Here is a 13,520-nt window from a genome sequence, read left to right as displayed (position 1 = left end):
TGTGTGAGAGATTGTAACTGGGAAAATGGAAACTGTTTTATAATGGAAATACTACCAGAATTCCATATTTTATGTCTTGCACAATAATCTGACCTCACAATACATTCTCTCTCTCTCTCTCTCTCTCACACACACACACACACACACCCCACACACACACACTTTAATCTTACAGTTTTGGGAGTCACTTAACAAAACTCTTGTGAAGAATTGATAAAATAATCATGCCTATAAAGAGTCATAGACACTCCTGTCTATTCCTAGGGGGCTAGACCATGCTGCAAAGAGACCAAGTAGATAAAAAATCCTTACAGAAATGATGAAGGTATGTTCAAAAGATGAGCATCATGAGAATTGGGGCAATAATCTGATATAATCAACAGGAGATACAGGAATTGGTTTTTGTTCTTCTGACACTGTCACAGTAAATTGAATTGTGTTCCATGTAATTGTTCTTAGTATCTGAAGAGGGTATTGCTATAGTCCTGGCTGATGTATATTGAAGGCTACTTGAAGGTAATACGTAATTGTTCCTATCATGCTGCAATTATGTGGGGCTAATTTAATACTCCTTTATAAACTCTGTTCATAGGCTTTTCAACTGTGTTTAAATACATTGGTCTAATTTGATTCTTTGGCAACCCAGTAAAAGAAAGTAAAATACTATCATTTGCTTTTCATTAAGAGATCTCAAATAACTTAAGTATCTGCCCACACCACATACCCTATAGATCACCTTCTTATTAATGTAATTAGGAAAGCTGGGGGTTCAGGTGGGATTTTTATCTCATGTCTCTCTCCATGAAGTCTGTTCCGTGTCTCATGATGTCCTCAATGCTCCCAGACCGACTGGTAAGCACCTCTCATTCTGCTGGGCTGCTCCTGCAAGTCCAGAATGCTCACCTTATTCTATAATTTTACCCCTGGCAAAAGAGGAATTATGTGCACAGAGAAGTTCACAGGTTCCATCCACTGTAATGAACCAAACATATAATAGCCTTCACTAAAGTGACAGAACTCACTAGCAACTGAACCGGTGAGAACCAGAGATTAGATCACCTGCCTGCAAGTTTAAGGTCTTAAACCATACCACCTTTCCCTTTCCCCCAACCCTTCCCCACCTTCCTTCCTCTACCCATGACTTTGTCAAAATGTATCCATGTCTCCAGCCCATTGCTTCTTTCTGAGATCCTTGAGAACAGGTCCTAGAAATAAGCCCACAGATTACACTAGGATATAGCTAAAAGGAAAACATGAGCAACTCCTTAAATGTTTCTCATAGAATTATAGACATTGCCCAGATCTAGCAGTGCTATTGAATAATTCTTCAGCATTGTCTCCCGTACATTCTATCACAGTGTTTCCCACTAGGAATATGTTGTACCTTATACACATGAAACAAATGATTTCTGCATAAATGAATGAAGAGAGATGGTTTAGCCATGCTTCTATAAAATGCTTGCAACATAACATCATTTTATAAAGATTCAAAGTATTTCTTGCTCAAAATTTAGTAGAAATGAATATTTTTGTTTCTGTTAGTGCTGATTTCATTTACAGTAGGTAGAGAAAAAGATTGCACTGTACATCAATTAGGTTACTGAAGCTAGTATTTTAAAGAAAAGATTTAATGGAAATTTCTCTATCAACTATCTCACAAAGCCATTTTAAGTTATTGACCTTGAAGCTCTACACTGAGTGTGAATGTCTGATTTATAGTATGTTAAAGGAGTCTTCCTTAAGCACTTTTCAAAGCACCTATCATAGTAATTCTATATTAACTGTGTATAACATTGTGGCCTTGTGTCTCTTGATATATGTTGGTGGTTTAATTCCAGGAATCACCAATTGATACTCTTAAGCATCTTCACATTTTTTTAATGCTTTATGTGAGGAAAAAAGAAAAGAAAGTGGTTATATATAATGTTTATTATAAAAATTTCAAACAATACATTTAAGGGAAAAGAAACTCCCCCAAGTCCCATCATCTAGAAATAAACAGTGTATGGTAAGTATCTTTTATACCTGTGTGTGTGTGTGTGTGTGTGTGTGTGTGTGTGTGTGTGTGTAATCAGAGAGGATAGAGAGGTAGGAGAGTAGAGATATACATTTATATTTAGATGGATGTAATTTTGTAAAATTGAGATTATATTATATTTCAGGAAAATAATGAACTTAACTCCATATCTGCTATCCTTTGGCAACAAAAATGCCATCTGTGGGCCACTAGTTTCAGACTTTGCATCAAAAGTTTCCCTTAAAATTAAAAATTTGGGCTTATTATTTTTTTCAACTATATTTCTGTATCTTAGATTTATGTATCTATTACCTGGCATGGAACATGATATTAGACTCCTTTTATACTTTCATGATTCATATCATCTGCATTCTGACTTACAACCATAATAACTAAATTGTCTTATTTTTCTTAACGTAATTTCCATCGAGTGGGTGCTCACCATCAGAATGTTTACTATAGCTTCTCCATTCCTATGACCACATTTGATATACCCTCTGGTTGATTTTGGTTATATAATTCGGTATTACATTTTGAGAAAGTCTCATTTATGGTATATTCTCTCTGCATTTGTATTTACTAAAAATATGCATGTGGATGTGAGGGTGACCTGGCTGTGACATCTGTCACTTTATTGATTGTGAGGGTTGATTCGGCTGATCTGACTGGCTGGGTGGGTGTGCCCTTCCACCCTCAACACTCCATGCGAGTCCCTCCCGAAACTGCGCAGTAGGTGGAAAAAGACAACCTTCCCCGATAGAGGAGAACCATATTTCAATCAAGGGTAAACGAGTAGCTGTGACACCCTGGTAGAAGCTTCAGTCAATGTCTCAAGATCCATTTGTAAGAGAACGTAGGGTCATCAAGCTTCCAAGGCTTCAGACACATCTTTAAAAAAAGAAAGGAATAAAGAAAGAATATGTTTGTTGCCTTTATACTTAGCTTACGGATTTGTTGGGCAAAATTTCTTAAGTGATAACTTTCTTCTACACAATGATTATGTAGACATTGTTTCCACTGGATATCATGGAGAAGTATCAGACTGTCAAAGGTTTTTTCCTCTTATGGAGGAGAAAATCTGTTATGGGTAAGTCGGTTTGGTTTCTAGATGTCTATAAGACTTCTGCTTCATTTTTTAAGAAAAATTTGTTTAGATATAATTGACCTAGAATATTACATTAGTTTCAGATATAAGACATAGTGATTCAACATCTGTGTAGACATTGTGAAGTGATCACCACAAGTAAGTTTAGTTACCATCTGTCACCATATAAAGTTAATGCAGTATTACTGATGGGACTGTATTCCTGGTGCAGAACATTACATCTCCATAACTTTTTTATTTTATAACTGAAAGTTTATACTTGGGATCCCCTTTTGGGATCTTGCAAACCCAACCCTCTGGCAACCACTGATCTGTTCCCTGTATGTGACTCTGTGTTTTATTTGGTTTTGATTTTTAGATTTCACGTATCAGTGAAATCATGGGGTATTTGTCTTTCTCTGCTTGACTTATTTACTTAACATAATGCCCTCAAGGTCCATCCATGCTGTCACGAATGGTAGGATTTCATTGTTTTTTATGGCTGAGTATAGTACGTTGTGTATGTGCCACATCTTCTTTGTCCATTCATCCAACAATGGATACTTAGGTTGTTTCCATATCTTGGCTGCTAGAAGTAATGCTGCAGGAAACATAGAGGTGCCCATATCTTTCAGATCAGTGTTTTTGCTTTTATTCAAATGGATACCCACTAGTGGAATTGCCGTATCATTTGGTAGTTCTATTTTCAATTTTTTGAGGAAAAATTTCATAGTGGCTGAACCATCTACAGATCACGAGTATTCTCTTTATTCCACATACTTTCCAACACTTGTTATTTTTTGTCTTTTAGATAATAGCCATTAGACAGGTGTAAGGTGATATCTCATTGTGGTTTTGATTTGCATTTCCCTGATGACTAGTGATGTTGAGCATCTTTTCTTGCAAGTGTTATTCAGCTTGATGTTGCCCCTAAGTCGCTTAAACCGTCGTTGAGGGTTTGTTGTTGTTGTTGTTGTTGTTTTGGGTTTTTTGTTTTGTTTTGTTTTGTTTTTTACTTTTTACTGCTCTGAGTTCCAGTGTTTTGTCTTCCAGTTTGCTGATCTGCTCTTCAGCTTCATTCAATCTGCTGTTGAACCCCTCTAGTCCCTCCAGTGTATTCTTTAGCTCTGTGACTACTGTGCGATACTCTCTTATATTTTCTGTCTCTCTGTTGAAGTTCCTACTACGTTCATCCATTCTTCTCCCGAGTTTGGTGAGCATCTTCATGACCATTACTTTGAACTCTTTTTCTACCTGATAAAGAATTCTTTGTATCATCAAGGTCTTTTTCTGAGGGTTTTGCTTTTATCTTTCATTTGCAGATTATTTCTCTCCTTCCTCGTTTTCCTTGACTCTGTGTTTGTTTCTGTGTATTGGGTGACCAGCTACCTCTCTCATTCTAAAGAAGTGGCCTTGTGTAGGTAATGAACCTTCTTGTTCAAACTTGTCCTAGCTCTTGGTTGTCTCTTGATTCTGTCCCTGTTTTTGAGAGTGTGTCAGATCCATCCATGTTCCAAGCACAGAAATCTCATTGAGCCCTTAGTTTCAGTCTGCAGATAAGAAGCCAGGCCCCCAGGTAGTGGATTTTACTGTGTGCAGATACAGTCTTGTGGGGCCATTATCATAATTCCTGCGGTCTCTAAACCAGGAGATCTAGAGGTGTCCTCTGGGTGACAGTTGCAAAAATCAGGGCTCCAGATGAGTATATAAGCTCCTTTCTGGGAGGTCTTGTCGAGCTGTAGTGAGGCCAGTGGGGTGTGCAAAGATGGTGTCTCCCTGCTTACCTTCTTTGGGAGCACCTCCATGGCCTCCAAATGTGTGGAAACCTGATGCTGTTTCTCAGGCTGAAGCTCCAGATTAAGTGAATAGGCCTTCTTCACATGTTAGGAACTCTCTCTCTCTCTGATTATTCCCTTCCTCAGGAGCCAGGCAGTCAAAGGGGGGGGGGGGGCAGTCCCTGTGTGGATTGCATGCACCCACTGGCTTCAGCTAGGCAGCTAGAGTATAGGGGGAAGGGCATGCTCACTGGCTTCAGAAACACAGCTGGGGGTTGGGGGGGGCAGGGGAGAGGAGGGTGTGGGGAAGTCTTGACTGCACACATCTGTGGGCTCTAGGAATGCCACGGGAGAGTTCCTTGTCTATGTGCATGCCAGCTTTAGGCTGGGAGTGGGGGAATGCCACAACCACTCACACTCACCAGCCCTAGCCAGGAAACAGGGAGTAGAGCATTGTCACTGCCTACTCTCACAGACTTCAGTTAGGGAGCTGGAGAGTGTTGTGACCATTTGCGCTCACCTGCCCCAATGGGGGAGCAAGGGGGTTACTGCAACCACCTGCACTCTCCAGGCTTAGCAGAGCAGTGCGGTGGTGCCATCACCACTCAGCCCCACCTGTCCTGGAAGGTGGTAGGAGGATGTCAAGTTCAAGCTCACCCACGTGTGCTAGCAGGCTAAGTGGAGAATGTAAAGATGGCCTTCGCCAGTGCCTCCATCTCCAAGTAGAGTTTCAGCTGTCCCCTGCCTCTACAGCAGGTGCTTTTACTTATTATTTACTGCTTCATTTTTGCAGCAGATGTTTTTAGATTAGCAAATGAATTTCACATATAGTCCAGGTGCTTCCCAAATTGCTTTCTTTTTTTTTTTCCACTGGGGTCTGGAGGCAAGTGAGACTTTATTCCAAACTTTTAAAAGGGAACCTCAGTTTCCTATAGCACTCTGGATCCCTTGGACATCAGCACTTTTGGTTTTCCGAGCCAGATATTTCAGAGGCTCGTCTCGCTGGTGCAGATCCAGGGGCTTGGAGTGACTGATGTAGGTCACCAACTCCTCACTCCTCCAGAAGCGCCAGGCAGGTGAGACCCCCTCCCTAGTGTGTGCCCTCACAGCAGCAGTGGGATTTCGGTGAGACCATGTCTCTGCTTCTCCAACCATCTCAGTGTGGTCTTTCTATCCTTAGTTGAGGAGAAGCAGTTCACCCAGCTTGCAGATCTTTTTCAGAGGGAAATGATCCTTATGTTGTAAATCTGGTGTGTCCACGGGAGGAAGTGAGTTGAGGTTCTCCCTACACCACCATCTTGTGTGAATGCCCTGCTGCTGCTTTTTTTTTTTTTTTTTTAACCTCTGGGAAATGTCACCAGGAAATTTCTTAATATTCAAAATTCTTTTGTAGATTATCTTGGGATATGGTATCTAGATTCAAATGTTCTTTTACGTCAGAAAAATTGTTCTTCTAATACATTAAAAAAACTTTTCTATGCCACTGCATATATGTGTGTATATATATATATATATATATATATATATACATCACATTCACGATATATAGGATCTCTTTTTTTCTATAGTTTATGTGATTATCTATCTTAGATATTTATTTTCTTCTTCATTTCCATTTCATCTTGTGTGCATTTCCCAAGACTGTTTTCTGTGTCCTAACTATAATTTATTTTTATAAATTACTTTTATAAATTTTAATTTTTTACTCTGTTCTTTTTGGTGGGGGGAGGCGGAGAGGGAGAGAGAGAATCTTAAGCGGACTCCACATCCACTGCAGAGCCCCACTCGGGGCTCCCATCTCACAACCCTGAGATCATGACCTGAGCCGAAATCAAGGGTGGGCTGCTTAACCAACTGAGCCACCCACACACTTCTTTTCTTACTGCTACTAATGAATTCTTCTCCGTAATTTTTTCCCTGAATCCTACCAGCTCACGGTTTTTCTTCTTTTATGATTGTATCATGTTCTTTTAGTTTCTTTTATCAACATTAATTTTTTTTGGAACACAAAGAACTATTTTTTAACTCTTTTATTGAGGAACTTAGTATACATGAGTAATACTTTAAAATATTATTTTTAAACATTTACCTTTATATGTAGTATGTAGTCCTTGTGAACCCATGTATGTGAGAGCATAATATGTTTGGTATATATTAACACTTGGTAAGAACCATTCAAATTATAATATCCCTTTATTCATTACAAAACTGTCTTTATGAGGTAACCAGTGATTCAGCTAAATGCCTTTAATTAAGAACTTTGATTATGTTTTATCTATTCCTATATTTCAAATGACCAGCACAGTGATGTTCATACAATCTATTCTTGTTTTTATTTCTGATTTTTTTAGCTCCCAGTGAAGTTAACTTCGAGATCAAATGCTATTACTGCATGAGACAGTGTGAGGCAGCCATAAAAATTACCCATCATAAAATCAATGTAACACCAATGATAGAAGATTGGTTAGGAGTGGGTTAGGAAATGTATAAACTGATTGTTGCAGAATGGTTAGGTATAGTTATGATGACCCCCCCCCCATATTTTTGGTGTATGTCCTGTGTTTACAGCTGCACATTTGCCGGAATATTTGAGAAGCATGGATTTATAGGGTTTATAGCTACCTACTGTGCCATCTACTTTCAGTAACAGTTGGTTTCCTAAATGAATTGGCAAGTAGGCATATCACAGTAGTGTTTTGTTTTATTTTCTATGGCGTTAGAAATAGTTTGCTTTCGAGCAGAAAAGGAAAATCTTTGTGCCTGAAGTGGTTTTTGACAACCCTTTAAGTACCATTACTCCTATAAAGGACAAGATGTGATTTGAATAATTTAGTAGTGCTAAAATGTCACATTTTTGAGACATCTATTTTATAGCCTTCCTTGAAAAACTGAGCCAAACATCTCTCCCTGGAATTTAACAACTTGTGTCTCTAAATTCTGGGTAAACAATAAATTGTCTTCCCCTTTGAATAAAAGTTGCCATGACAACTTGGAAGGCTTGGGCTATAGAAGTCAAACACCAAACTCCAGTCTTCAGTTTCTCAATATTTTCAAAGATGTGACATTATTTTGGGCAGCTCTGATTTAAGTAAAAATGAACATCATTTTCAATTAGACATATCAGTGATTGTAATTAGACATGTATATTTTTGCAGACAGTCCATTATTTAAGCATAATGATATTCTTTATGTTAACTTCAAGACTCTCTCTTGATTAATTATAAAGACCTGGAGTTAAGGGGTATACCAAAGTCATTTTAGATATGTCGATTGCAACAATTATATTGAACTCTATACTGAACATCTGTAATTTTAAAGAGAATATTTATTTGGTATTTATATGGTAAGTTGGCAGCATTATAGACTCTGTTACATAATTCACCTAAAGATTACATCTCTGACCTCAGTGTTGCTGAACTCTTTAGAATAATACCAGCAATAAGGAGAAAAATTAAAATTTTTATTTAAACTTACTATTTCTTTCAAAATCCCCCTTATATGCGATTCATTGACAAATTAAATGAATCATTATTATTTGTAATTCAGACCTGACGATTTCCAGCAGTTTAGATGCAAGTTTCCATTCCTGCCATGTAATTAGCTAGGATACCAGAATTGAATAGGTGTATGTTATCCAGATCTATAAATCTATAGAGAAGATTGCCTTATTTAGTGTTGCTTGAGTTAAGTCTCTCTTGGTTGGAAGGTAGGGAAACTTGTTTGTCAGGATTCTTTTGGTTGACAATAACTCAATTCCAGGTGTTTTAACCATAAAAAAATTAATGATTCATCTAAGTGAAGGACCCCAGGACGCCCTCAATGCAGTGGATGAGGGAGCTGGCTTTTTGGTTTGTTTGTTTGCAGAGATAACGACTTCATCTTTATCTATGTTCGCTTTATCTTCAGGCAGGGTTTCCTCATGGTAGCAAAATGGTGGCAGTAGTTCCCAGTCATACGCCTACCCATCTCAGCAATCAGAATAAGGGAAATTATCTCCTTTTTATATAAACTCCTACATGTCTCACTAATTGGTCTGTTTTAGGTTATGTGCTTCTGATGCCCACGTGCTATCGTGGCCGGTGGAATGACAGGTGTAGCATAGCTTGTGCCCAAGGTCAAAGAGGGTACCCACCTCACAGCTTCCGTGGTGAAGCACCAGACAGCAGGGAGGAGCTAAATAAATGCCGGAGACACAACCAAATGCTTGTTCCCCTCCTAGAACCCAGGCAGTCAGTGTCATAATGTTCTGAAAGAGAGTGCTAGAAAACCACTAGGATATTAAATCTCTCTTGGGCTACATGGAATCTTATTCATGCTTCTTTCTTTATATCTCCTTTTTCTTTCTTTCCCTGAAGAACTTTTTTATCTCTCATCATGGGTACACATGTAATTTGCATATGATACCTAGAGTTTAATTAGAGGTTGGAGGTTTACCTGGGATTTTTTTTTTTTTAATCTTACTGTTAACATTTAATCATTGTTCGCAAGATTTATATTTAGGGTCATACTTTTTCTTTTAGTCATGGGGCGAAATCTATTTAGAATACTGCTTAGAAAATTTCTTTCCTTTATATAGACAGCTTTATATATTTCTAGCCTGATGACTTGTGAAAAGGTACATGGAATTCCTGCTTTGACTAGATACCAAGAATAATCGTATTTTATTTAATTAGCACTTCAGGAACAAATGCATTAGATGAAATTCACATTCCAAACCTTATTATTCAAATCATATACCCTCTATTTACCAAACATTATTCTTACATATACCTGAATGTTTTAAAATATATTTTATCTAGCAGACTCCTCAAATTGATAAGCACAGTTACATCTTATGATAAAAAATAAAATAAAATAAAATAAAATAAAATAAAATAAAATAAAATTCATTGCAATCTGAGTTAAGCAAGAATCATGATTTTTCTGGGTGTTCCTCGGCAATATCCCCTTTTAAAACATTTAAATCTCTTCATTGAGTGAGAAACATGAAAATTAAAGGTTTTGTGACAGGCACCATGGTGATAATCAATAGTGAGAATTCAAATAAAAGTAGAATTTAATAACCCAAATTATAGGGGAAAAATGCATTATTTCCATTCCTAGGATCATTAACTGAGAGCAGGCCCTAGGTTTAAAGAAGAAAAGTTTGGATTTGTTGTCACTCAATAGCAATTATAGTTTAGGTTTTCAGTAAATAGTTCCAAAAGTGACATTTTGTTTGGGCGGCAATTAGATCCCTAGAATTACTGTGGTAAAAACACTATTGTAAACAGAGTGTACGTTTTCCTCTATGTTTTATTTATTTAACAATTTCCTCTAAACAGGGTTATTTTATATATTTTTAAATCTAATTTGCTTTCTTTAGAGGTTATTTAACTCCTCTGGCTATTTTGAAAAATAGTAACATGTCTAGTTTCATAGTTTCACAGTATCATTCTTTGTTTTGTTTTTTTTTTTTTTAAAGAATTTTAGGGACACTGTCTCTAGGGTTTTTTTCTTTCCTTTTGGGGAGGACTTTTTTTTTTTTTTTAATGGAACTCTGATTACAGCTCTGTCAATTGTATAAATTAGATATATATCGATTTAAATGCTTCTTTTTTTCCCAGCCTTATTGAGGCTGGAATATATAATTGACATATAACATTGTGTAAGTTCAAAGTGTGCATCCTGTTGATTTGGTAACTTACATACTACGAAATGGTTACCACCATAGCATTAGCTAACACCTCCATCACATCTCATAATTACCATTTCTTTTTTTGTAGTGAGACATCTATTGTCTTAGCTACCTTCAAGTGTATAATTACAGTATCGTTAACTGTAGTCACCATGCTGTAGGTTAGACCCCCAGAAAGTATCTGTCTCATAACTGGCAATTTGTACTCATTAGCCAACATCTTCTCATTTCCCCCATTGCACAGCCCCTGGTACCACCATTCTACTCTGTTTTTCTATGAGTTCAGCCTTTTTAGATTCCACATGTGAGAGAGAACATACGGTATTTGTCTTTCCCTGTCTGATTCATTTCACTTAGCATAATATCCTCAAGGCCCATCCATGCTGTCTCTGTTCTTGATGTGCATTATTCTTTTATTATAGGAGGACACAGATCACAATTACTATATATCTCGGATATATGGTCCATCTGATTCTGCCAGCCGGAGTTTGTGGGTGAACATAGACCAAATGGAAAAGGACAAAGTGAAGATTCATGGAATATTGTCCAATACTCATCGGCAAGCTGCAGTAAGTGCTTTGGCATTCTGAGGGTTTTTTTCTAATGTGAAAAGATTTTTGCCTTAATGGGCATATCAGTGTCATTTGCTGTGATCACCTTTTATTACTGAGTTCTGCAGTTGCAATTTAGATTAGTAATTGCATATAAGGTCTTAAAGAATATGAAAAAGAATTATTTTGAGAAGCCGCCATCAATTTAACTAATAATTAATTAAATAAACTAACCATTAATTCCGCTAGTAAAATGATGAGTTGAATATTCGAAGTTGAGATTGATCTTGAATGATTTAAAGTCTTCTTGTAACCTATGAATTTAGAGAACATTATAAAAAGAAAACCAGCTACAAGAATTTGGTACCTCCCATTTTACAAGGGTTTATTAATCTCTTGGGCTGAAAAAGATTTCACCAGAAACATTTATGATTCTGATAATATATGTACACGAAATTATGTATCTCAGTGAAGAAGTTTGATATAAAGGAAACAAATTAAATCTGGAAGTCTCCAAATATGTTTTCAGCCTGAGTTTATCGTTTACCATCTCTGTCTCCTTAAACAAGGAATGTAATTATGTAATGAGGTGTAGTTTCTCCATCTGTATAGTGGGGATGACAGGATATTAATACAGGCCTCACTTAACCTTCTGTGGTCTTCAGTATCCTATTCCACCTGTCAGGCTGTGTGCTTATGTGGATTAGCTTTTCAATCTTCACAGCATATTTTCCCTATTATTTAAATATTATTGCCATCTGGGTATTGCAGATGAGAGAACTGCGTGTTGAAAAAGTCAAGGAACCTGCCTACAGGTCTCCAGCTAGGAAGTGATGAGACTCAGATGTTAGCCTAGCCAGCCAACCCCACCCTCGAAATTTGTGTGTAGAATATATTCCACTTGGTTCCAGCAGTTTTTGATAGTCATTTTCTGATAAATGCCTGGTTTAACATTTCAAAAGTTATTTAGTTTTGCTCTCATGGATAATACCAGTGATCTTACCATCAACGAAATCATGTTTTGCAGTTTAATATGACTTAGAGTAAAAACACAACAACTTCAGCCTTTCAAATGCGATCACCACGGTTGATTTAAAGGTAGAACTAATAGAGTCAATGGCTTAAGTGATTTAAAAAGGCACGGATTTGATGATTATCTCAAAATTTTTGGCCAACAATCTTCATTGTACATATGTAGACTTTCCTCTTTCCAGGAGATCAACTTCTAACAATTAAAATGGAAATTAATTATAACTCATGGTGAGATGATTCATTGAATTGTCAGTGTGGAGCACATGTTTTCTGACGCTGAGAAGCAAATAAAGGAGCCATCTTGCCTTGCTGAATTCCATCATCCCTTTCCTTTTCTATATTCGGGCAACCCCGGGCAAGATGACAGATTCAGAAATGATTCACTGTTGAATTTAGAACAGATTTTCAAAAGAAGAGAAAATGAGAAAGATTAGATTAGGACAATGTCTATCAGAAATTTCTTGCATTTGACAATCTTTCCACTATATTATAGTACCTGATAGTGTGAAATGCCCTTTGTGAAAGTTCATATGTTGGGTGCATCCAATTGAAGGTTCTATAAATTGGCCCGATTGTGGTGTCAGCCACTATGGATGAAATCTCTAGGCAGAGAATGCAGGGTATCAGTTAAACTGTTAGCGGATTTCTGCTTACACACTTCTATCATTTCCTGCGCTTTCCCAGAAGTGCAGCAGTTCACGTGTCTTGCCTTTCCTTGAAGAATCCTTCTTCTCTTTGGAAGAGGGCTCGCTTAGTTGCCGTGTGGCCTCAGTTCTCTGATTAGTCTCAAGAAAAATTATGAGGCTGTAATGAGCAATTTTTTCTTACTGGTAGTGTGGGAGTGACACTGTTGCTTTCAACACCAAAGATTGGCTTCAATGCAAATGCTTGAGCTTCTGCTTGTAACTTATCTGGTGTTCCCTGCATAGACTTTTTAATACTTATCATTGGTAGAAACCTTTATTTTAGCTACTATGTCATTGTCATAGCTTGTTTTTGGGGGGGGGGTTTAACAAAAATTTTAGCTGTAATCAAACATTTCTTAGCGCTAGAAATTGATCCTATACCCATTATCCCTATCACTATCAACAGAAAATACACACACACACACACACACACACACACACACACACATCCCCCTAGGTACATGCTTCCATTTACAAAAACAGAATTGATAATATTTCTCAGTTTCTTTTTTTTCCCCCCCTGGAAAACTTTGCCATTTAGAGTCCTTCACTTAAGTATGTTTTATATCTTGGAACTTATACATTTAGTTAATAGAATTTTTTTAAAAATTTTCTACATTCTTGTTTTGTTCAGTGTGACTGTTAAATATTAGTCTGAGATTTCCAAATTGCAAAGAGTGATTCATGTTTTTAAATTT

General features: G+C 37.2%; 1 protein-coding gene across 1 annotated transcript in view; it reads left to right on the top strand.

The window, feature by feature from the left end:
- The window catches only part of PLXDC2 (plexin domain containing 2), a 432,671-nt gene that overhangs the window by 208,522 nt on the left and 210,629 nt on the right, over positions 1-13,520 (top strand). Inside the window, exon 3 of the mRNA XM_026478971.4 lies at positions 10,976-11,122. Coding sequence (XP_026334756.1) covers positions 10,976-11,122 — 147 coding nt within the window. The remainder of the gene's footprint in view (positions 1-10,975; positions 11,123-13,520) is intronic.

This window comes from Ursus arctos, unplaced genomic scaffold (genome assembly GCF_023065955.2).
Source record: "Ursus arctos isolate Adak ecotype North America unplaced genomic scaffold, UrsArc2.0 scaffold_30, whole genome shotgun sequence".
In the NCBI taxonomy this organism is placed as follows: Eukaryota; Metazoa; Chordata; class Mammalia; order Carnivora; family Ursidae; genus Ursus; species Ursus arctos.
The sequence above is the reverse complement of the archived record's forward strand: the minus strand, read 5'-3'. Positions and strand labels throughout refer to the sequence as shown.